At 46.6% G+C, this 25,970-nt stretch overlaps 1 protein-coding gene and 1 pseudogene across 1 annotated transcript; both read right to left on the reverse strand.

Moving 5' to 3' along the window:
* Positions 1 to 1,372: 1,372 nt before the first annotated feature.
* Positions 1,373 to 4,845, reverse strand: LOC109746268 (F-box/FBD/LRR-repeat protein At5g22660). The gene is made up of 5 exons (XM_020305387.4): positions 4,691 to 4,845; positions 3,672 to 4,599; positions 3,378 to 3,539; positions 3,138 to 3,291; positions 1,373 to 2,295 (listed from the first exon to the last, which is right to left on the reverse strand). Exons 1-5 carry the CDS (start codon positions 4,693 to 4,695, stop codon positions 2,279 to 2,281), a joined length of 1,266 nt encoding a protein of 421 aa, XP_020160976.1. The 5' UTR covers positions 4,696 to 4,845; the 3' UTR covers positions 1,373 to 2,278.
* Positions 4,846 to 9,980: 5,135 nt separating this feature from the next.
* Positions 9,981 to 14,821, reverse strand: LOC109746262 (F-box/FBD/LRR-repeat protein At5g22700-like; annotated as a pseudogene).
* Positions 14,822 to 25,970: the final 11,149 nt, after the last annotated feature.

Consider the following 25,970-nt stretch of genomic DNA (forward strand, 5'->3'; position numbering starts at 1 on the left):
CGCTTGCCACAAATTAACGACCACCTGACAGTGTTTCTAGCACCACTAGCTGATAGCCCATTCTCAATAGCTTGCATTAAGCCATCCCTATAGGCTAGAGTTTCTGCACGTCACCATTGGTATAAATTGCTTTCCATGTTGCCATGTTGGTGAACTACTACTTGGGCAATTAGCATTTAGCACATCACCATTGGTATAGTTCAGCGAGTATAACGCGTTATCCAGCATTGTACAAACTACAAAGTCAAACGAATGTTACTCACCATACAATCACCTGCAAACAGATGTCTTGAAATCCACTTCCCCTTCTATATCTAATGTGTGATGCACCTCATAACTAAAATATGCAAGATATTTATTTGGCGAGATCATGGTGTGTGATGTTTGGCAGGTCAACAAGCACCACGTTTTCCAGAAAAGTCGGTGCTTCTATTCTACGTGGTGTCATCGGATGGGACCCACACAGACTTCTCCTACAACAAGTGCATGGAGAACTATGTGAGGAAGAACTACGCGGAGCACGCCGAACTGATCTGTGGAATGCACTTCAAGAAGTGTAATCGTGATCGACCAGCAGCAGTTGATGGAGGCGCGGCACCAGCCACTGAAGCCAAGGCATCTCAGTCGACGAATCCGGGCGAGGACACTCTGACAGACCCACCGGCAGGAATTCGAGCTTCTCTGACAGTGACTACCCAGCAGGACACTCCAGCTTCTCCGGCGGCAACTCTAGATGACACACTGGCCTGTCAGGAGGCTGAAGTGCCCTGAAGGAGCTGTTGATGATAGGTGGGTCTAATGATGATTGCTTAGGGTGTGTGAAACTGAAATGAAGTGTTGCACATAGATGCTCGTGGTAAAACCTTTCTGCTTGCCCTGACTGACTTCATGTAGAGGGGTTGGCAGTAGCTGTCTTTAGACCTGATGGGCGTTTTGTCCTTTCGTATGCTATCCGTCTTCCAGACGAACCCTATAAAGATCGACCGTACCGTAATCGTAACTAGTTTTGACTTTCGACCTTCCTTTGATCTCCTTGGTTTCTGGTTGTGGCATGTCATAGTGTGGTTGTTATATCATGTGGTTGTGTGTGTGCGAATGAACTTGGTGCTGTCTCAGGTTTGGTGATTTCCGTACAGGGCCAATCCAGCTATGAATACTGATTGAAATTTTGTCTTTGTATTTTTATCTTTTGTTGACACTATTAGCCTTTTGATTTGTTTTTAGTTTGTCTTTTTTTGTAGATCAAATTTAGATTCACACTTTTACAGGATTGCAAACATAGCCACTCCAGAGTTATGCAAAAAAAAAAAATTTAACCTTGGTGAGACATCTAAACTAGCAAATGAATGAACTGATGAATCGGACAGGAATATACGTCTATAAACATTCTAATCAAACCTCATGATCTGATCATAAAGTAATTGTTCATCACATAGCAATATGATTCGCCGTGGGAATTACATCATATGGATCACAATCATGTAGGGTGGCTCATGTTGCCATTATAATGAAGCATCAAAGAGAGCATGCGACTTTTATTCAAAATGTTTGCCGGGGAATAATTCTCCATCTGAACTTGTACTGAAAACGGGAACTTGAGCAAGACGTCTCTACAAATCTGAAGACCTCCCAAGAGACCAGAAGCACAAGGGAGCGAGAGGGAACCCTAGCTACACCTCGCGTCGAGCGAGAGATACAAGCATTGGCATCGGCCTGCGACTTGAGTAGGAGATGTCGCTCGCATAGGTTGGCGTCTTGCAGTTGAAGACAACAACAACCCCTTGCTCCCATAGGTGCCAGCAGCAAATATGGATGCGAAAATGGGTGGCAGAGATCACTGGGAGTACCAACTGGGGTATCCCTCCCATTGCTGGTAACATAAGTCCAGAGTTGCAGCTCATTTTCAGCTTTCTCTGCCTAGATCAACATCAGAGAAATAGATCAACAGCAGTGAAACGAAAAGTGCAATATGTGCAACCTAGACCTCCTGTTGCACTTTTCCAAACATCCCTGTCTTAGCTCAGGAAACAAAATATACAGATCCATCATAACAGAACAGTCATGGGCCCTATCCAAGAAAGAAACGCTTAGGTGCAACTGAATACCATAAAACCAAGTCCAGCTAGATGGTCTAGAGTTCATAAGTTGGCATAAGATGCTTAATATTCTACACCAACACCGTTCCTCTGAGTTGGCATAAGATGCTTAATATTCTTAAGCCTTGAATTACTAATGGCCGAGACATGGAAGACCGACAACAACCCAGATCATCTCACCCTTACTCGAAACTGAATCCTGTACAGAAATGAAAAAAACAATGTAAGAGTCTGGTGTACTGCATTAGTGTTAAAAATGCTCAGTTACTCGACAACAGAAATATGAATGTATGATGGAGATTCACTTAGCAGGTGCAGCTTATTTTAACATTAATTTGGGAACAAACTTTTTAGCAGATAATCTAACACAAGAACAACTAGTTAAACTGCTCCCAAATGAGAATGCAGTAAATGGTAAAATTAATTTCATCGAAAAGGAAATGTGAAATAAGCAATCGGCATACACTGCTAGACATGTTATGTATAGACTTATTTTTAAAGAAAATATTTTCAAACTGTAAAGACTCCCCAGGAAAGTCTAATAAAACAGGGAATAATTTAAGTGCCAGAATCACAAGCAATCCAAGTGCCAAATTTAGACCATAAAGTTTGCTATTGATTAGAACCAATTATCCAACAACACAATGAGTCAAAATATTGTATTACTATGCATTTGAGTTACTGTTCACTGAAAATAAACAAGTGAAGATATTGTACAACCACCCTGGACTAACAGAATCAGACATTTGTGCTAGTACCCAAAAACCACAACTAATCAACAAGTCCACAACTAACAGTTTTTACAACACAAATAGATTAAACATTATTTACAAAAAAATGGATTATATTAGTTTTCATTTCTGCCCATCACCAGACGTGGTCCAGATTTTTCATGCCTCAAACAATAAGGAATCCCTACAAACTGTTCTTCATTCATAATTCAGAAGTTTCGTATTGACTGCACGCTTTCTACATTTTTCGGTTATATTAAAGCTAATTTCAAGATACAGAGAGCATGCGAAGTGTCATTAGTTAACTTACGTATGTTCAATGCACACAAGAACTTCAAAACTTTACGAATTATCTCGTCGATCACATCACACTTGACTTCAACTATGTCGAGGTGCTCTGATATTGCAGACGGTCTCTCCATGCAACAGTAGCTTCCTTTTATCTCCAGTTTAGGATTTTGCCCCTATGGTACACACAAACATTTAACAAAGATGATAATCGATAATAACTTTAATAGTGCAGCAATTGCCCATTTTAGAAGATTTATACCTTGGGAAAAAGTTCAAGAGTGAGCTTCTCGAGAACTGGTGAGTTTGTCAGAATGCAAGATAGTGGATCCAAATCAGGAGCCACGCACCAATACTTGTTGAGTAATAAAGTCTTTAACTTGCTAAATGTAGGGCAATGTTTCAAATCTCTTGTGAAAATGAACTGGAAAGAAAATACAAAAGTAAACAATCAAGATGCATATGTGATCAGTTTATTGCCTATATTCAGCAATGATGTAGATAGTACAACACAGAAAGGGATAGCATATAAAGAAGTTAAAGACAAGTGGCATACCTTTCCAGTATCAGATATCAACTTGAGGTGTTTAGCACTTGAGATACCACCCAGAAGCAAACAATCGCTGCTGCAATCGTCACTACCAGGAACACAATTCTTACATGTATTATCATTAGCTCCACAGAAAACACCAGAGCCATAATTCAAACAGACATCTTTGCATTCAACGCTAAGATCCACACATGCGGCTTCTAGTGATGCCATGTCTTCAAGCAAAGGGGTTATACCAATAAAGTCTTCTAGTTCCAGAGAGACAAGGCCGGGAGCAGAAATACGGACCCGGCAATCCAAATCAGATTGACAGCTAGTGATGCTCAAATGCTTCAGGGAACAGGACGATATCTTATTGAAATTGATGAAGCAATCATCTATCTTCAGATTTGCCAATGCTGTACAGCTAGCAAAATCAACAAACGTCCTCCGTAGGGATACACCATGAAGGTTCAGTGTTCTCAGATGCCGAGAGACAAGAGGCAGGTCGTCTAGGTCGAGGTACTCAAGCTCGTCATGGATACGAAGGGTGAGCACCTGAACTTTGCAAATCACAGCAAAACGGGTCCATAGGTTCACATAGGGCTCGTCATCCTGATTGAACAGATCGAATTTGATCTGAACGGTATCCAGGTCGGTGCGCTCACGCAGGACCAGCAGATGATCCATGAACTTCCGGAGGTCTTGAACTTGGACAGGCTCCTCATCGTCAAGGCCGACGATGCGCAGGCCTGTAGTGGACCTCCAAAGGTGGCGCCAGCGCCGGGCAAGCACGCACGTCCGCACGGCTGCCTGCGCTGGGAGGAAAGAGAGCAGGTGGTGGAGAATATGGTCGGGGAGTGCGCCGATGCGGTCGGTGGCGCTCATCAGCGGCGCACTCTCGTCCTCGCTACCAGGAGGCATTCCGTCGAACAGACGGAGGGCGTCGTCGGCGCTGCGTAGCAGAGAAACGATCAAACGACGCGAGGGTGGACAGGGTGGGGATGGGATGAGACGGAATGATGCTTTGCGGCGGCCTCGCGTACCTCATCTGACCGCCGGCAAGTCCTGATTTCCAGTCGCCGCCGCCACAAGAATCGGAGGTCGGACTCCCGCTTTCCTTTCTGAAACTATTCGTCGGCGGTCGATTGTTAAAGAGAGATGGTTAGGATTACAGTGTTTTACTGGGTGGTTAGGATTTAATTAGCTTAGATTTAATTAAGTGAGGCGGGCCCACCAGTTAAAATCAGGGGGCAATAATGAAGGCCACGCAGCAGGGTCTGTGAAAGTCCGTCACTTTTGCGCGTGCGTAGTATTATCAGTTTTTAATACCCCTTTTGAAACTCATTGGTGATCTAAACGCTGCTCTTATATATACTTTTGCGGAAAAACTTTCAATCTATTCATTTTCAATCTTGGCAGTACAACGAACACCAGAAATAAAAATTACATCCAGATCCGTAGACCACCTAGCGACGACTACAAGCACTGAAGCGAGCCGAAGGCGTGCCGTCGTCATCACCCCTCCATCGCCGGAGTCGGGCACAACTTGTTGTAGTAGACAGTCGGGAAGTCGTCGTGCTAAGGCCTTATAGGACCAGCGCATCAGAATAGCAACCGCCGCCGATGAAGAATAACGTAGGTTGGAAGGATTCAACCCGAAGACACAAGAACGTAGACGAACAACGACGAGATCCGAGCAAATCCACCAAAGATAGATCCGCCGGAGACACACCTCCACATGCCCACCAACGATGCTAGATGCACCGCTGGAACGGGGGCTAGGCGGGGAGACCTTTATTCCATCTTCAGGGAGCCGCCGCCGTCTCATCATCCTGAGCGGGACACAAACCCTAACAAGACAGGAAAAAACGACTGAAAACGGAGCCCTCCCGCCGGCCCTTGGCAGGATCCACCGCGCCCCTATGACCCTAGGGCCACCAGAGACGAGGCGGACCTGCGGCGGCGCTGGCGAGAGGCAGAAACCCTAGCTTTCTTTCTTGGAGGAGGTGTTTGCCTGGTATTTTTATGGACTGTTGCTCTTATATTTCTTTACAGAGGAAGTACTTCTTTACAGAGGAAGTACTAGTAAGATCATCTAACTCCAATACACACCTCTATATACATCAGGATGTGGAAAACCAAACCAAAAATCAACAAAAAAAATCAGAGGAACCAAAATTTTGATTTTTCCAGGTTTCGGTTTCAGTTTCAGTTTTCAAATATGAAAACCATTTGCATTTCGGTATTTTCGGTTACCATTTGGTTAAACCAAATTAACCAAAATTAAGGTTGTTCGGTTCAAAAGCGTAATGGGTTGTTATAGTAGAGCACTTTCTAGCCCATTTAATGCTTCCGTTTAGATAATTGGTCTAACTGCTTATCCAACACCCCTTCTAGGGATGGCACCCGCAGGGTATCGGTACGGGTGGAGCTACCCCATACCCTTACCCGTCCGCCGTGAGTTTACCCATCACCCATACCCATACCCGTCAAGAGTACAATTATTTTCCATACCCGTGACCCGACAGGGTATATGGGTACCCGCGGGTAAAAATACCCATGTTTACAACACATCAATTGAGTAGAAAATAGTTGTAAAAAGCAACATATAATCATAAATTATTAATAGCAACACATCTTAAACAACAATGTACAACAACACATTGTAACAACAACATATTCCCATAAACAAAAGTACTTGCCTATAAAGTGACATATAAAAATGTTAAACAACAACACATAATCATAAATAACAACACCTATGCATACACTTTAAGTTCACGAAATCATGATAAATTATAGAGATAATTTGAATACACATTAGAGTTTTTACCTAGCGTGATTAGGAGGGAAAAATTAATACATTGGGATATTAATGGAAACCCACCTGTCAACATTTTAGATGGGTACATGGGTACGCGGGCATGGGTGCCCTGACTTGCTTCATGTTATGAAGAGGGGTTGGCGACCGTACCATAATCGCAACTAGTTTTGACTTTTGGCCCTCTTTTGATATCCTTGGTTTCTGGTTGTGGTATGGCAGTGTGGTTGTTATTGTTAGAAGGAAGAGAGAGGATTGGTGGAATAATTCATTGTATTGTTTGAGCCTCGTGGGCATATATATGAGTACATGATCTATTTGGAGTACAAGGCAAGCCAGAATATTTCCTAGTCTAACCTATGTTTTCTAATACAATCACGTTACTCAACATCCCCCGCAGTCACAACGGTAGCGACGCAGACGGTGAGACTGGAGAAGAATCCGAAGGCAAGCCGACGGACACCCCCTCCCCCCACAGTCGTAACGGTCGACGCATCGCGGAGTCGTGGCTGGAGTGGAAACCAACGAGGTTGCTCAAGCAGGCGGTAGCCCTTTGTGCCGTTTGTCGATGTAGCCAAGAGCGGAGGGTGGTGTAGCCGTGGTCGAGGTAGCCGTGCGAAGAATGTCGTGGTCGATGTCGAGTCGGGGAGCCGGTGTCGAGGATGTCGCCGTGGAGCCGCGGGCGCAAGGAGGCGCCGAGTTAGCATGGGCGCAGTGGTGTCGAAGTAGTGGTGCGCCGGGAAGAAGATGTTGTTGACGACGTGTCGCGACGGGTTTGCCAAGCCCGGGGATACATCATGGACGAAGGCACGCACCGGTGTTGCCAGCACCGGGCATGCGTAGACGGACAAAGAAGAAGTTGACGAAGCGCCGCACCAGGCTTGCCAGGCCCGGGGACACGTCGTGGACGAAGGCATGCATCGGTGTTGCCAGCACCGGACATGCGTAGATGAGGGACCTGCACGAGCTGTACGCCATGTCGGACGGACGGACCAGCAGAGAAGAACTCGACGATGGTTGTGGCGCCAATCGACGCGAGGCCGATGTCGCCCACGGTTGTCGGAGTAGATGAAGCGGTCGGGGTAGATGACGGCGACGCTGGCGACGGGCTGGTGCTGGACGAAGCCGAAGGAGGTGGATGGGTGGCGGTGGCGGCTACGGGGTAGCGGCGGCAGCGGCCAAAGAAGAGTGGCGGCGGCGGCTAGGTTAGGAGCGCGGCGGCGGTGCTCGAAGTAGGCGAAGAACCCTGACAGCGTGACGAAGACCGGCGCGGACAATGGTGTTCCTGCGCCAAGGAAGGCAGTGCGGTGCATACCACGAGAGGCCGACGCGCGGTGACAGTGGAGTGGACCCCCTGTCACGGCGCTACGGCCCGAAGGGGTGACGCAACAGCGGCGGACGGGCGGGTCGGGGCGACGGCAAGAAGACCTCGGGGGGGCGGTGGGGACCGCGGGCCGTGGCGATGTGGCCCGAAGGGGCGACGCAACGGCGGTGCGCGAGTCAGTGCAGCCGCGGGGACGGCCTCTGGCGGCGGCGGAGACCGCGTGCCACGCTCGCTACGGCACGACGGGGCGACGCAACGGCGGCGCGAGGGTCGTTGCAACCATGGGGACGACCTGGATCAGACGACCTCGGGGCGGCGGTGGACCGCGGGCCGCGGCACTACGGCCCGAAGGAGTGACGCAGCGGTGATGCAGGTCGGTGCAGCTGGGAGAAGAACCACGGGGCGGCGGTGCTGCGGCCCGACGGGGTGACGCAGCGGCAGCCCGTTGCTCGATCGGTGGAGGGGCGCGCTGAACTCGGGGACGCTCTTCACGGGGCCTGCGAAGGCGCGCGCAATCGACGGGCCAGGTCGGTTGCACGGCATAGCTGAGGCGGATCGCGGCGGCGGGCGGGTGATCAATCCGATTGCGCGCGAGGTCGGGGACGCCGCTTGGTGGAGGCGGGGTGGCGGCGGAGTCCGAGATGAAGCCGGCGACGACGGGCGGCAGGGCGGCTATGATTGGCCACCGCATGGCGCGAGGCTGCCGGATCGGGGTGATGCAGGAGTCCCGGTCGGAGCAAGGCGGTGACGGCTGGCGTAGATCGACGGGCGGGCCGGCGCGCGAACAGCGGCAATGAAGGGCCGCCGCATGACGCGAGGCCGCCGGGTCGGGGTGACCGGCGGGCAGACGCGCAGACGACGCGCGAGGCCGACAGGTCAGTGAAGAAGCCGGTCGGTCACGCCGGTGTTGGAGTAGAGGCGCACGGGGTCGACGACGGCGGTGGGCGACGCAAACCGATCAAGATCAGATAGGAAAACCAAAAAGAAAACCGCCGATCAAGATGACCGGCGGGAGAGAGAAAACCCCGGAGCAAGGGCTCGGGGAAAAGACTCTCTAGGGCAGCCGGTTAACACGACCGGAGGACGAACTCTAGGTACGGGCGGCGCGGCCCCCGGCGGCGGTCATGGAGGCTGATCGCCCCAGGGGCGGCGCGCGGGTGCGGAAGCGGCGGTGGCTAGGGTTTAGAACCCGGAAACTGATACCATATTAGAAGGAAGAGAGAGGATTGGTGGAATAATTCATTGTATTGCTTGAGCCTCGTGGGCATATATATAGGAGTACATAATCTACTTGAAGTACAAGACTAGCCAGAATATTTTCTAGTCTAACCTATGTTTCCTAATATTACTCAACAGTTATATCCTGTGGTTGTGCTTTATATTGGTTGAACTGATGTGTGCGAGCTCTTCTTGTTGCTGTATCAAGTTTGGTGATTTTGGTATAGGGGTTGTTCTGAATCTACCATCTACTACCAGTCCACAACTGCAAACCTAGCTAGGCATGAATTTTTAGATCCTATTTCAAACCACACATAGAAAATAAAGCCAATCAAATTATGAATAGTGTTTGAAATTTTGTCTTTACGTTTTTAGCTTTTTGTGACTCTATTCACCTTTTTCCCGCAAAAAAAAGACTATTCGCCTTTTGATTTGTTTTTTCTGTGTGTTTCTTGTAGATCGAATTTAGATGAAATTTTTACAAGAATTACTTCATGTGAATCACAATCACGTAGAGCGGCTCATGTGACCATTATATTGAAGTATGAGGAAGGGGGGGGGGGGGGGGGGGGGGGTTGGCTACTTGAGCAAGATGTTTCTACAAATCTAAAGACCTCGCAAGAGACCGAAGGCACAAGGGAGCGATACGCAACCCTAACTACACCCCTTGTCGAAGCAAGAGATACAAGCATTTTGAGCAGGAGATGTTGCTGCCATAGGTTGGCGTCTTGCCATTGAAGACCACGCCGTTCCCGTGCTCCCATAGGTGCCAGCAGCAGATATGGATGAGAAAATGGGTGGCGGAGATCACTGAGTAGCAACTGCTGGGTATCCCTCCCATTGCTCGTAACATAAGTTCATAGCTGCAGCTCATTTTCGGTTTTCTCTGCCTATATCAACTTCAGAAAAATATATCAAAAGTAGCGAAACGAAAAGTGCAATATATGCAACTCTAAACCTCTTGTGCCACTTTTCCAAACATCCATATATTAGCTCGGAGACAAAGTACACGGATCACATCATAACACAACAGTCATGGGCCCAAGCCAACAAGGAAAGGCTAAGAGTGCAACAGGATATCATAAAACCAAGTTCAGCTAGAAGGTCTAGAGTTGACATAAGATGCTTACAAATGCTTAAGCCTTGTATTTTCTAATGGCCGAGACATGACAGACCGACAACAACCAAGATCTTCTCACACTTACTCGAAACTGAATCCTGTACAGAAATGCAAAAGGAATGTAAGACTCAGGTGTACTGCATTAGTGAGGAAAAAAAAGCTCAGTTACTCAACAACGAAAATGAAGATTCACTTGACCAGGTACAACTTATCTTAACACGACGCACAAACTTTCATTACATTTGATAAAGCCGTTTCTGGCTGATAATCTAAGACGAAAACATCTAGTTAAACTGCTCCCAAATAAGAATTCAGAAAGTGTCAAAACCAACTAAATGGCAAGGGAAATGTAAAATAAGTTATCATGGTATTATACACTAGTACGCACACTACTAGACATGTCATGTATAGTCTTATTTTTGAAGAAAATGTTATGTAAACTGTAAAGCCTCCCCAGACAAGACTATACTAATAGTGATTAATATAGGTGCCAGAATCACAAGCAAACCGGGTGCCGAATTTAGACAATAAGGGCAAAGGAGCTGCTCAATCTAGCGAGCCTATAAAATTAGTATTGATTAGCACCAACTATCCAATAACACGAGTCAAAAAATCGTATTACTATGCATTTGAGTTACTGTTCACTGCAAATCAACATATGAAGATATTGTACAACAATCCTGAACTAATAGATACAGACATTTGTGATAGTGCCCACAAAACCACAACTAACCAACAAGTCCACAGCTAACCGTATCTACAACATAGTTCGATTAAACATCATTTACCAACAAAATGGATTGTATTGGTTTTCCTCTCTGCCCTAGTCTGGTTTTTTCATGCCTAATACAATATGGAATCCCTACAAAGTGTTCTTCATTTGTAATTCAGAAGTTTTGTACCACTGCCAGATTTTTACTTGTTTTCACATACATTAAAGCTAATTTCACGATATAGAGAGCATGTAAAGAGTCATTAGTTAACTTACGTATGTCAAATGCACTAAATGCACACAGGAACTTTAAAACTTTGGCGATTCTCTTGTTGACCACATCACACTTAACTTCAACTATCTTGAGGTGCTCTGATATTGCAGAGGGTCTCTGCATGCAACAGTAGCTTCCTTTCATTTGCACTTTCGGAGTTTGTCCCTATGGTAAGCAGAAACATATAACAAAGATGAACAATCAATTATAACTTTAGCAGTGCAGCAATTGTCCATTTCAGAAGATTTATACCTTTGGGAAAAGTTCAAGAGTGAGCTTCTCTAGAACTGGTGAGTTTTTCAGAATGCAAGATAGTGGATCCATATCAGGAGCCTCGCACCAGTAATCATTGAGTAACAAAGTCTTTAACTTGGTAAATGTAGGGCAGTGTTTCAAATCTCTTGAGAAGATAAACTGAAACATAAGTTTCAAAAATAAACAAGCAAGTAATCTTACTGACAATGCGAGATTAAGATCTAACTGTAAGACCACCACCACCCCAGTTGCTGATAATGCATATGTGGTCAGTATGCCTATCTTCAGCAACGATGTAGATAGTGCAAACAAAAAGGGATAGCATAAAGGAGTTAAAGACAATTGGCATACCTTTCCTGTTTCAGATATCAACTTGAGGTGTTTAGCACTTGAGATACCACCCAGAAGCACACAATTGCTGCTGCAATTGGTACCAATAGGAACACAATTCTTACACGTATCATTGTTAGCTCCACAAAAAACACCAGAGACGTAATTCAAACAGACATCTTCGCAATCATCGTCTAGATAGACAAATGCGGTCTCTAGCAGCGCCATGTTTTCAAGAAAAGGGGTTAAACCATCAGACGCATCTAGTTCCAGAGAGACAAGGCCCGGAGTAGAAACATGGATCCGGCAATCCAAGTCAGAACGGCAACCGGTGATACTCAAATGCTTCAGGGAGCGAGACGATATCTTATTGACACTGATGAGGCAAGTATCCATCCTCATATCCTCCAATTCTGGACAGCTAGCAAAATCAAGAAAGCTTTTTTGTAGGGCTACTCCATGAAGGTCCAGTGTTCTCAGATGCCGAGAGACAAGAGGCAGGTTGTCTATGTAGAGGTATTGATTGTCACGGATATGAAGGGTGAGCGCCCGGACTTTGCAATTCATAGCAAAGCGTGTCCATAGGTTCACATAGGGCTGGTCTTCTTCCAAGAAATTGTCCAACTTGATCTCAACAGTGTTTAGGTCGGTGCGCTCACGCAAGATCAGCAGATGGTCCACGAATTTCTGGAGGTCATGGACATGGACAGGCCCCTCATCCCCAAGGCCTACGAGCGCAGGCCTGTAGTGTACTTCCAAAGGTGGCGCCAGCGCCGGGCAAGCACGCACGTCCGCACGGCTGCCTGCGCTGGGAGGAAAGAGAGCAGGTGGTGGAGCATATGGTCAGGGAGTGCACCGATGCGGTCGGTGGCGCTCATCAGCGGCGCGTTCTCGCCCTCGCTACCAGGAGGCATTCCGTCGAACAGACAGTGGGCGTCGTCGGCGCTGCGTAGCAGAGAAACGATCAAACGACGCGGGGATGGAGAGAGTGGGGATGCATGAGACGGAATGAAGTTTTGCCGCGGCGCCGCCTCACGTACCTTGTCTGCCCGCCGGCAAATCCAGATTTCCAATCGCCGCCACAAGAATCGGAGGTCGGACTCCCGCTTGCCCTTTTCGAACTGTCACACGGGTCTTCCTACATGTTTTGTGTGGTGTCTAAGAGGACCAGCCCACACGCTTATGTGTGGACAAAATAACTAGCGCCCATGTGTAGACAAAACAACTAACGCCCACACTAGCTCTTTCAACCACCTACCTCACGGTCCCGCACGCCCCGCGTGACAGTCACCACGCGTTCCCGCAGTTGCCATGGTCCGGACCCTCTTCATTATTCGTTTAACTGCAGTTGCCATGTCACTGAACTACAGTTGCCATGTCGAACAACTACAGTTGCCATGGTTGCTCAACTGCAGTTGCCATCTCACAAGTGTCAGATGGCATTTTGGACAACTGCAGCTGTTGCCATGTATGGTCTGGTTTACTATAGTTGCCATGATTTGAAAACTTTAAAGGTTGTCACCTACTAACACTAATCAATTGCCATGTATGGTCTGGTTTACTACAGTTGCCATGATTTGAAAACCTTAGGAGTTGCCACCTACTAACACTAGGCAGTTGTCGTGTAGCGCTATAGCGCTACAAAGAGACATGGCAAAACAACATGTTCGAATAAAAAGAGAGTTGTCATCTGCTTACAAGCACACTAGGGCAGTTGCCGTGTACCCTGCAAAACACATGGCAACTGACATGTTCGGGTAAAAAAAAGAAAGAGTTGCCATCTGCTTACAAGTACGCTAGGGCAGTTGCCATGTACATTGTAAAACGCATAGCAACTGGCAGCTTGGGTGTGGAGAGAGGAGACAGGCGTGTGGGCGAGATAGCAAATGCCCACACACCAGCCCGTGCGTGAGTGAAAACTGACGTGTGGACGAACTGCTAAACACCCACACACCGGCCCCTCCGTGTGGTGAAACGGACGTGTGGGGGACCGAATGAATGCCCACACACCAGCCCAGTCCTACGTGGCACCACAAACATGCCAAAATTCGTGCACCCATAAACGGACGCGGATCCACGTGTGGGGGCGAGATGCAAACGCCCACACGTGTGGGCGTTAGTGTTTCCGTTTCAAATCCGTCAGCGGTCTCGAAACTCGTTTTTGAGCGGTCTCGAAACTCGTTGGCGGTGAGTGGCTGTCAAAGCCGTAGTACTAGTAAGATCATCTAGCCTCAAACAGACTGGGCCAATCAGGCCAACCCGCGAGCACGTCATGGGCTAGGCACAGCACGAGCCAAATGAGCCGTGCCCGTCGCGGCACGTCTGGGCCGTGCCTGGGCCTGGAGGCTGGGCATGCGGGTCGGCATGGCACAGCCCGTTTTATTTTTATATATTTTTTCATAATTTGTTTGTACATATACCTAAAATACAGCTCAATATGGCTAAAAATCAGCCCAACTGGTTGAAAATGTGCAGCCCACCATGCTAAACGGGCCAACGTCCCGTCCCGTTTACTAACTAGGCCGTGCCTGGGCCTGGAGGCGCAACACATGGGTCGGCATGGCACGACCCGCTTACTAAACGTGCCCCTGTGGACAATGCTGCGCCTGGCACGATTAGCATGGGTCGAGCTGTGCCATGCTGGGCCGGTTTGGCCAGCTTTGCCCAACATAACATTACCCCCTCCCTACGCCCGGCAGACGGCCCGGTCACTGATCGATCAAAAAATCTCATATCGGTCCGATATGCCTGGATCGACCGACACCCTTCGTATCCAGCCCAAATCTAAAGCAACATGAAAAGGTCCGAACGCACCCGGGCGCGTCCGTCATGTCGGATCCGGCCCATAGTAGCGCATCCAACCCCACATATATTTGTCCTCATCCGCATCCCGGACCAAACTCTGGTCACTCCACTCAATTCCAGCCCCCAAACTCTCTTCCGGCGATCTTCGAACTTCTCCAGCATGGCGGGCAGCTGATCCGATCCAGCCCCTCCCAATCCATCAACTGGAACATCGTCCCATGCGAGGGCGAGGAGGATTTGGCCACCCGCAAGGCCCTCTCTGCTCCCGTGAGAAGTGCGCCCGACTAAGGTCAGATTCGATCTAGCGAAATCCATTGTGTCGGCAATGGGCTCTCGGATTCGGTCTGACGAGATTCCATTATGTCGGCTAATGGACGCTCGGATCCGTCTGAGTTGGAGGCTCGAGGTCAAACTGTCGCCCCATCACCGGTGCGGAGGAGTATGAGTGTTACATGGACCGGTGTGCCTGCCGTGCAAAGCAAAGTGCGCGGGAGGCCCAGGCCCGCCTTGCTGCCAACATGGAGGATGAGGCGTCGTGCGCTGCCTTGGACGAGGAAGTCGCCCGCGCCAGCGTCCTCTAGAAGTTTTAATCGCTTTTTAGTGGTCCTGAAAATAGTACATGTTATGTTGAATAAAATACTTTGGTATTTTTATAGCTCTTGATTGACAGTCTTATTTTGCCAAGAATCTCTATCTAAGATGATTCCAACATGGGAGGAGATTCGATTCGATGGCGAGGTGGAATCACTCGCGAGGAGGAGGATTTGATATATGCCTAGAATTCCTTTCTTTCCCTCATTTTGGATCTCTCTAAAGATGTCAAGGCAGTCCCAATGCTTGGCGATGTATCCTCAGCTTCAAAATAAAAAGTGCATTAGTTTTTTGGTTGTGCTAATTCTCAGTCGACCGAGAATTAGCTATGTCTCAGTCGACCAGATTTATTGTACAATTTGATTTATATGTGTTTTGTCTGAAATCACTAACTGAGAAGTACTCCTTTCAAAGACCAATCTCATGTGCGCCATTTGTCGCAAGCTAAGAGTTTTCCTTTTTTCGTAGATATATTTGTTTAAAACATTTTATCTCTTAAACCATGCGTCAAATCTCAAACTGTTTTCATTGTTGGATTCCTCGCGCCGAGATCTTCAAAAACTAGATCCGACGATGACAGGTTTTGACGAACTTTTTTTCAAAAAAAGGACAAAAAAACAAACCAGGAGCAAGTTTTTTGTTTCCTTTTCGAAAAAGGCACGACTATGCCTCCCATGGAAACAAAACCGTGCCTCCATGAGAAGTAAACCCGGTTTGCTTTCGAATCTGGGTCGTGGCATGTGGCTTGCGGTCCTTTCCAATTTTCTCTTTTCTGTTGTTTTCTTTTGTCTCATAGGTTTCCGGGAGCAACTAACGAAGGAGCGCTCCACGTGTCTCATAGCTCACTTGGGGTAGGTTGAGAACGCGTAACTTGACGTATTCTCAGCCACCGCCACGTGTCGCGCTCTGGACGCTCCCTTCGAATTTTATTTTATTTACTTTTTTCACGTGTTTAGATGGTCTTTCAGGGGTTTTTTACTTTTCGGTTCTACATCGGTCTTTCTTAGCTTTTCGACAAAAAAAATGAATTTTTTTATGTACGCGAAAAAACACGTTTTTTTCCTATGGCAATAGGCATGACCGTGCCTCTCAGAAATGAACAAAAACGCGTTTTTTAATTCTATGAGAGATATGGTTTTGCTTCCGCGAGAGACATGGATTTGTTTTCGTGAGAGGCACGGACGTGCCTCTTGGAAACAAAAAAAAGAACATGCTTCATTTTTTTATTTCCGCGAGAGGCATGGGCGTGACTCTAAAAAACGGTCGTGCCTTTTTTCGTAAACGAAAAAAAATGTGCTTCCGGTTTGGTTTATTTGTCCGGTTTTTTCATGAAAAAATTCATAAAAACCTATCAACATAGAATCTAATTTTGAAGATCTCGATGCAAAGAATCCAACGGTGAAAATAGTTCGAGATTTGGACACACGGTTTAAGAGATAAAACATTTTGAATAAAACGGATCTAAAAAAAAGATAAAACTCCCATGTTGCGACACTTGTCAAAATCTAAGGTAAGAATGATCTTTGGAAGAAGTACTCCTTAATTAGTGATTTCGTAGGTTTTCATGTAATTATTTTGTATTTTCTTCTTTTTGTGTTGGGCTTGTGTCGTACGTAGGAAGCTCACTCGTGCACCCCACTCTGTGTATACGCGTACATTTTTTATTTTTTCCTTTTCTATTTTAGTGTATTTGTTTATCATTTTATTTGTATTAAGCTGTTGTCACTTGTATTTTTAATTTTAATTTTTAATTTCTTATTTAACAAAATTGGAATATCTAAAAAAAATCAGAATAGACATTTTGACACGCATTTTATCAGAAAAAAAGTTGATACTGCTAAATCGCGACTGAGACAAGTGTCAACCGTCTGCGTTACTTTCTTCAAGATTCGCGCTAGAGAGTGGGTTTTCTTGTTTTGGCCTGTTAAGGCAGGCAACTAACTCGTTTGTTTGTTTTTTTCTTTTGTTTCTTTCGGGTTGGGCTCTTTCCTTTTGTTCTTTTAGGTTTTTCTTTCATGTCGGGCTGTTTGTTGGTTGGAGCGTGTTGGATGGGCCCGGGGTTTTCTCTTTTTGCTTTTTGTTTCTTTTTTTCACTTTTTGTTTCATTTTGTTGTTGACCGCGAAATCACTAATTAAGGAGTACTCGTTGCAAAGAACCCTTCACTTTTCCAGGTCACGACAAGTGGCGCACATGCAGCGCGCCACTTGTCGCAACCTGGTAGTTTTCCCTTTTTTCGTAGATCTGTTTATTCAAAACATTTTATCTCTTAAACCATGCGTCCAAATCTCAAACTGTTTTCACCATTGGATTCCTCGCGTCGAGATCTTCAAAACTAGATCCCATGTTGATAGGTTTTGACGAACTTTTTTTCATGAAAAAAACCGGACGAAAAAACCAAACCGGGAGCACGTTCTTTTTTCCTTTCTGAAAGAGGCACGCCCGTGCCTTTCGCGAAATCACAACCGTGCCTCTCGGGGAAGCAAACCGTGACTCTCGTGGAAGGAAAAAAATAGAAAACACGTTTTTCCCTTTCCGAAAGAGGCACGCCCGTGACTCTCGCGAAAGCACAACCGTGCCTCTGGCGAAAGCAAAACCGTGACTTTCGCGAAAGAAAAAAAAACAGAAAACGTGTATTTTTTTCCCTTTCCGAGAGGTACGGCCGTGACTCTCGCGAAAGCACAACTGTGCCTCTCGCGGAAGCAAAACCGTGACTCTCGCGAAAGAAAAGAAAACAGAAAAAAAATTTGTTTTTCCCTTTCCGAGAGGCACGGCCGTGACTCTCGCGAAAGCACAACCGTGCCTCTCGCGGAAGCAAAACCGTGACTCTCAAGAAAGAAAAAAAAACATAAAACGCGTTTTTTTTCAAAAGGCACGGCCGTGACTCTTCCTAAAGCACAACCGTGCCTCTCACGGAAGAAAAACCATGCCTTTTCGCAAAAGAAAAAAAACGCGTTTTTTCGCGTAAAAAAATTTTTCCAAAAAAAAATTTTTGGTCGAAAAGTTAAGGAAGACCGGGGGAAAACCAAAACATCGAAGCAAACCGTTTAAAAAGCCGAAAACGCGTGCGAAAAAATATAAAAAAAATCTGAAGGGAGCGTCCAGAGCGCGACACGTGGCGAATGGCTAAGAGCGCGCCAAGTGACGTTGATCATTGCGAGGCTCCCGAAGGAGCGCTCGTTAACTAGTTGCTCCGTGTTGACTGCCTTTTATATTATATGGGGATGTTTGACCGCAAGGAGTTAGGGGGCTGGGTTAGAAAGTATGGATTTATATAAAAATCTGCAATGTCTTTAACATATACATAGACTTTTTAAATGGACATTTTTGTGCATTATTTATTTTAAACACACGATGACCATGTTTATTTCACATGTATATGTGTATATATGAAATGTATAATTTACATTTTTTTTATTTTTTCTTCAGACATTCTTTTAGTTTGTTTGGTTCATATCGTTTGACATCATATTTCTCAAAATCTACTTTTTTAGATTTTAAAAATTTTTTGTTGGTGTTACCTGTGGTGTTTTTGTTGCATTCGTATTATCACTTTTTCTTGTTTTTATTGATATTTTTAGACCTTTTTCTTGCTAACAGTAAGATTCTTGCTACCCATTTTGTTTAAAATATTTATTAAATAACAACTTTTATTTTTGACATTTGAAAATAATTGTCATCTGATTGCACAATTTCTCTTGACTGTAACTGCATGTCTTCAACAAAATTGTAACTCAGTGATGTTTGTTGGGGGAGGGTTGCATATCTACAACCAACACGCCCCCGACTGCAATTGCATGTCTTCAACGCGACTGCAACTCGGTGTTATTTTGTCGAGGGAGGGGCAATTGCATGTTTGCACCAACATGTAACTACAAATGTCGTCCCCGACCACAATTGCATGTCTTCAACGTGACTACAACTTGATGTTGTTTTGTTGGGAGGAGCAGTTGCATGTCTGCCACCAACACACAACTGCAAGTGTCGCCCCCGACTACAACTACATGTCTTCAACGTAACTACAACTTTGTGTTGTTTTGTTGGGGGAGGGGCAGTTGCATGTCTACCACCAATATGCAACTGCAAGTGTCGCCCCCCGGCTACAACTAATGTCTTCAATGCGATTACAACTTAGTAATGTTTTGTCGGAGGACGTGGACAGCTGCATATTTGCCACCAACTCGCAACTGCAAGTGTCACTCCCGACTGCAATTGCATATCTTCAACATGACTGCACTTGGTGTTGTTTTGTCGGGGGAGGGGCAGTTGCATGTCTACCACCAACACGAAACTGCAAATGTCGCCCATGACTGTAATTGCATGTCTTCAACGCGACTACAACTTGATGTTGTTTTCTCGAGGGAGGGCAGTTGCATGTCTGCCACCAACACGCAACTGCAAGTGTCGTCTCTGATTACAACGGCATGTCTTCATCGCAACTGCAACCTGATGTTGTTTTGTCAGGAAGGAGGAAGTTGCATGTCTGCCACTAGGCACGCAATTGCAAATGCCACAAACTACTGCAACTGCATGTCTTCAAACACAACTGTAACTTAGTAGTGTTTTGTTCAAAAGGGGTCAGGTGCGTGTCTGCTACCTTCACACCCACAAATGTTGCCCCCAACTACAACTGCATGTCTTCAACATGAATGCAACTCGGGGACAAACTTTATGCTTTGTCAGGAAGGAGGGGGTGGATTTCCATGCCGACCACTAGGCACGCAACTGCAAGTGTCGCTCAACCATAACTTAGTGGTGTTTTGTTAGGCGCAGTTGCATGTCGCACACAACTACAAGTGTCGCTCCTAACTGCAACTACAGTTTAACGTGACTGTAACTCTATGTTGTTTTTTCAGTGTGGGGGAAGGCGACAGTTCCATGGCTGCCACTAGGCACACAACCGCAAGTGTCTCTCCCGAATGCAACTGCAACTCTGTGTTGTTTTTGTCGGTGAGGGGGGAAGACAACAGTTGCATGTCTGCTACTACGCATGCAACTACAAGTGTCTCCCCGAATTGCAACTGCAACTTAGTTGTGTTTTATCTTGGTGGAAGGACAGGGCTCCATCCACATTTTCCATCTCTGGATAGCGCTCCATACACATTTATCTTGGAGAAAAGTATGTTTTTGGTCCCTCAAGTTCACCAAAAATCTACCTCTGGTCCCTTAAGAATTTTTGGGCGATGGTTGGTCCCTCAAGTCTCAAAACTGGGTAAATTTCGTCCAAAATCAAATTTAAGTGGAAAACGGACACGTGACAGTGGTTTTCTCTCTCCTCACATGACACGTCGAATGGACAGTTATTCTTTTCAAGCTCTCTCACCTCAAAGTGTCCTACAGTCCCGCAGCGCCGAAGACCGCTTCGTCTTGCTCGGCTACGGCGGGTGCCACGTCCTCTCCGACAAGAAAGGTGAGAAGAGGGAGGGCACGAAGGGGGCGAGGTGGTGTGCCGCAGCCCATTGGAGCTACTCATTTGGGAGCCTTGCCCTGGGGGAGGGGGAAGGAGTAGCCCGCCTGGTGCTCGTCCAAAGCCAAGGCAACCTCGTAGTGAACCTCGATCTGGGTGGCCCCGGCGCGGCCGTGCTAGGACAAGCTCCGATGTAGCTCGTGTTGGCGCCCTTTCTGGCGTCATTATGGTGGGAGCACCTCACCCTCTGGTCTTGATCAGCATGGCACCGACACCGTCAAACTCAATCGACGCGACCCTTGTGGAGATGTGGAGGAGAAGGTTGGGGTGTGAGCTTGAACCCGCCGGTGGCTCGACGGAACAGGGCCGTGGCGGTGGTGGCTGGCACCCTTGGCCACGGGATCTTGGTTGACGGGAGGCTCCGGCGGTGGTTGGCCGAATGGGCATGTCGGAGTATGGGGGCGTTGTGAGGTGTGGTGAGGGTCGGCGATTGCTCGTGGTACAGTGACAAGGTGCGGCGGCGATGGGAGGTAGCCTGGATGGGGCGTTTGCTGGTTGTTGGTTGTTGCTGACCACCGGTGTGCTACTCCTGCATCCCTAAAGAGAGAGAGACAAAGAGAGGGAGATATTTTGACTTTGACTGCTGATTTGGCATATGGGATTCAAAAACCAGTGACACGTCAACGTCAATACCACTTTCTCCGGTTTTGGACAAAACTTCTCCGGTTTTGAGATTTGAGGGACCAAATATTGCCCAAAAATTCTTGAGGGGCCAGATGTAGACTTTTGGTGTACTTGAGGGATCAAAAACATAATTTTCTCTTTATCTCGATATATCCCAGACTGGGTGTAATCCATCTCGGTGCAGCAGAAGGTGCCGCTCGGTATACTTGATCTTTAGGCGAACCTTGCACCATTTGTAACTCCTCGATGAAATGTTTATGTGTCCCCAACGGGCTTTGTTGTTCTCCTTCATGAATCAGTTTCCTTCTGGCGTGCCAGATAGCCCATAACGAGACCACTACATGCGTTAGCTGAGCATGCGATAATGTATCAAACATTGAGAACATAAAGTTCCGAGCTATTGGCTCCGCCGTCGACTGAATGTAGTGCACTAGGCCGTCCTCGGCCAAAGCCCATACACATCTCGTATGCGTGCACTGTACCAGGGAGTGTAACCACGAGTCCTCCACTCCACATATTTGACAGTTGCTAGTGACAGACATGTTCCTGTGGTTTAGCACATCTGTCGTGGGGATAGATTGTTGTGCCAGGCGCCATAAGAACACTTTAACCTTCCCGCAAAAAAAGAACACTTTAACCTTTGATGGAACTTGAACTCGCGATATTTTGGTCCATGAGCTTTGCTCCCTACCCGGATCAGATGAGCCACCGGCTCCTTCGAGCCATGCCTCCCTTTGTAATTTGGTATTCACAAGCATTCGATGTGCAGACTTGACAGAGAAGACCCCCTTGTTATCACGGCCCCATGCCCAGAAATCATCTTGGTGAACTGTGCTCAAAGGAATGTTCAAAATAGTTTCGGCATCAATTGGAAGAAATGTTTGCTCAACTTTCTCCTTTCTCCATGAAGCGCAGGTGCATGGAAGAGTCTCTCGGCAACAATTATGTTCCCAAATATCAATACTCCTTCCATCACCCACTCTCTTTATTAACCCTTGAGACAAGACATCTCTCCGTTAAATTATGGACCTCCATATCTGAGATGGGCTATTACCAAGTTGAGCTTGAAGAATATATATTGTTGGACAATACCTTGCTTTTAAAATTTTGCACTCAGAGATTCCGACTGCTGAAGGAGCCACCATGCCTATCTTGCAAGAAGAGAAAGGTTAAAAAGTTATATATCTCGAAAGCCAAGATCTCCCAAGTGTTTTGGTCTCGCCATCACTTCCCAAGATACCCATGATGTTTGCCTTTCACCATTCTTGCTTCCCCAGCAGAATTTCCGTATCAAAGAATTTATATGTAGAGACAAAGGCCCCTAGCTAGGAAGTTTAAAGCATCCCATAGAGTAAACTGGTATGGCCTGAGCAACAGACTTAATGAGCACTTCATTGCCTCCTAAAGAAAGAATCTTCTCCATCCATCCTCTCATTCTGTTCCACACTCTTTCTTTTAAAAACTTGAAAGCACCATTTTTTAACTTCGCACATTAGAAAGCACCATTTTTTGGTCTCCACATAATTAGTAACAAGCATTGCAATCGCACGGATCGGCACACAAAAAAGGGTGCAAGCCATGGAGCTTGTGAATGGGCCAAGGATCCGCCAACTAAGGGGTAGAAACGACGCGCAAAAGGGCACCTGAACATGAAGATGGTCCGTGGCTTCAAGTGTGGCAGGGCAAAGAGGGCACCAGACCCTCACCCCGAGGATGTGCTTGCGGAGGAGAACGCCGCGGGTCTACCACTCTCCAGAACGAACCGAGCAAAGGGTGACATCTCACCTTCATCAAAGCAGCAACGCTTGTATCTATCAGCCACACACAGCATGTTTGTTCGACAAGGAGCAACGAAGCAAGCAGGGGCAGTCAGTATCGAAGGAGGTGAACCGGATCACCTTGCCAAGCACCTGCAGCCATGAGCCAAGACCAGTATACTACCCAGGCCGTGTTGAGGACAACAGTCGGCCCATTAGATTTGAGTATGGGCGGATGTGATCACCTCGCAGAGTATCCCTTCCACTGCTGCTAACATATAAGTATGTGTACAGAACTGCAGCACATTTTCAGTTCTCCCTGCCCCCAGATATGCAAAACATCCAACAAACAGATCAACGGCAGCAAGTCGAGATTACCAACATTTGCAACTTAACACCTCTTGTTTCACCTTTCCAAATATCCAGATCTTGGCAAAGAAGACATAATAGACGGATCACACCATAGCAGAACAAGCCATGGGCCAAACCCCCCCCCCCCCCCCCCCCCCCCCCCAAAAAAAAAGAAACGCCTAGCAAGCACTAACCAGTCTGAGAGCGGGAAAGATTCAGAATGAACCAGAAGTGAGATATAAATTGCAGGATAAGATAAAACCAAGTCTAGAGTTCATAGGTGATAGACTGCAAATTCTACGCCATTTCTCTTAGTAGAGTTGGCATATGATGAACTCGCAAAAAGAGATGAAAATACTGTAGCAGCACAGGTGCTTAGGCCTTGCGTTTCTGATTAGTCAAGAGATGACCGGCGGCCCAGATCTTCTCGCCCTTACTAGAAACTGAATCATGTACAGAAATGAAACAGTAGTGTAAGAGCGTTGTGTCTGCATAAGTAAAAAAATGCCTAGTTACTTGACAATGAAATGAAGATACTGGAATGGAGTTCAGAAAGTATGACGGAGAATCACTTTACTAGGTGCAACTTATCTTAACATGAATGTGGGGACAAACTTTGCCTATATTTGATAGAAATCTCTAGCTGATAAACTAACACGAAAACATCTAGCTAACCTGCTCCCAACTTAGAATGCAGAAAATGTCATAAGCAATTCTGTGCAAGGGATAGGGTTGTGACAAGTGTTCGAACAAGTGATGTCGACACTGATGACTTCCCAATTAAGATAGGACTGCATCAGGGGACAGCTTTGAGCCCTTATCTTTTTCCCTTGGTGATGGAGGTCACAAGGGATATACAAGGAGATATCCCATGGTGTATGCTCTTTGCAGATGATGTGGTGCTAGTGGACGATAGTCGGACGGGGGTAAATAGAAAGTTAGAGTTATGGAGACAAACCTTGGAATCGAAAGGGTTTAGGCTTAGTAGTAGAACTAAAACCGAGAACATGATGTGCGGTTTCAGTACTACTAGGTGTGAGGAGGAGGAGGTTAGCCTTGATGGGCAGGTGGTGCCTCAGAAGGACACCTTTCGATATTCGGGGTCAATGCTGCAGGAGGATGGGGGTATTGATGAAGATGTGAACCATCGAATCAAAGCCGGATGGATGAAATGGCGCCAAGCTTCTGGCATTCTCTGTGACAAGAGAGTTCCACCAAAGCTAAAAGAAAAGTTCTACAGGATGGCGGTTAGACCAGCAATGTTGTATGGCGTTGAGTGTTGGCCGACTAAAAGGCGGCATGTTCAAGAGTTAGGTATGGCGGAGATGCGTATGTTGAGATGGATGTGTGGCCACACGAGGAAGGATCGAGTCTGGAATGATGATATACGAGATAGAGTTGGGGTAGCACCTATTGAAGAGAGAAGCTTGTCCAACATCGTCTGTGGGCATATTCAGCGCAGGCCTCTAGAAGCTCCAGCGCATAGTGGACGGCTAAAGCGTGCGGAGAATGTCAAGAGAGGTCGGGGTAGACCGAATTTGACATGGGAGGAGTCCGTTAAGAGGGACCTGAAGGATTGGAGTATCACCAAAGAACTAGCTATGGACAGGGGTGTGTGGAAGCTTGCTATCCATGTGCCAGAGCCATGAGTTGGTTGCGAGATCTTATGGGTTTCATCTCTAGCCTACCCCAACTTGTTTGGGACTAAAAGCTTTGTTGTTGTTGTTATTGTTGTAATTTTGTGCAAGGGAAATGTGAAATAGGAACCAGGACAGACATGTTATGAACAGACTTTTATTTTTCAAGAATATCTTATGTAACTGTAAAGATATTCCAGGAACCAAGTGGGAATCACAAGCAAATCGAGTGCTGAATAATTCAGCCCATAAGCAAGGAGCTTTTTATATCTAACAAGCCAATAAAAAATGTTATTCATTAGCACCAACTATTCACAAACACAATGAGTCAAGATATAACTTTCCTGCACACATGAGTTACTGTTCAGAGCTAAGCAACATGTGAAGATACTGTATACCCGGACGCCACCATGGTATGTCCGGCAACTCTCCGGCTCCGTCTGGCGCTTGATGTGTTCGACACATTGACTGACCGGAATTATTGTGATTTTGTTAGGTACATGATGGATTTTGATGCTTCGTCGGACAAGGAGTATGGCCCGACGGAGCTTGACCAAATGATTCAAGATGAGTTCTTCGATTCGTCGGATTCAGACGAAGAAGTGGACATGATCATGCTCATGAGCATGCACGAGGAAATGGACCGACAAGTGAAGCATATTCTCAACTTCAAGGGCTCAATCAAACGGAGAAGAGTGATCAACCGGGACAGTGTGTCCGGAGCAAAGCTACTGCACAATGACTACTTTGCTCCCTCACCTGCTTTTCCGGATGATCCATGGTTTCGTCGCCGTTTTCACATGCGGAAACCATTGTTTTTGCGCATTGTGGAGGGAGTGGAGTCACACGACGACTACTTCAAGCTGAGAAGGGATTGCTGCGGCCAACTCTCTTTCTCGGCCAAGTAGAAGTGCACGGCTGCTCTGAGGATGCTTGCACTTGGTACTGCTGCAGACGCCATTGGTGAGATGTCCAGGATGGGGGAGAGCACGTGCCTCAAGACTACTGTCAAATTTGCTCGCGCCGTGGTTGAGGTGTT

This window comes from Aegilops tauschii, chromosome 6 (assembly GCF_002575655.3).
Source record: "Aegilops tauschii subsp. strangulata cultivar AL8/78 chromosome 6, Aet v6.0, whole genome shotgun sequence".
Lineage (NCBI taxonomy): Eukaryota > Viridiplantae > Streptophyta > Magnoliopsida > Poales > Poaceae > Aegilops > Aegilops tauschii.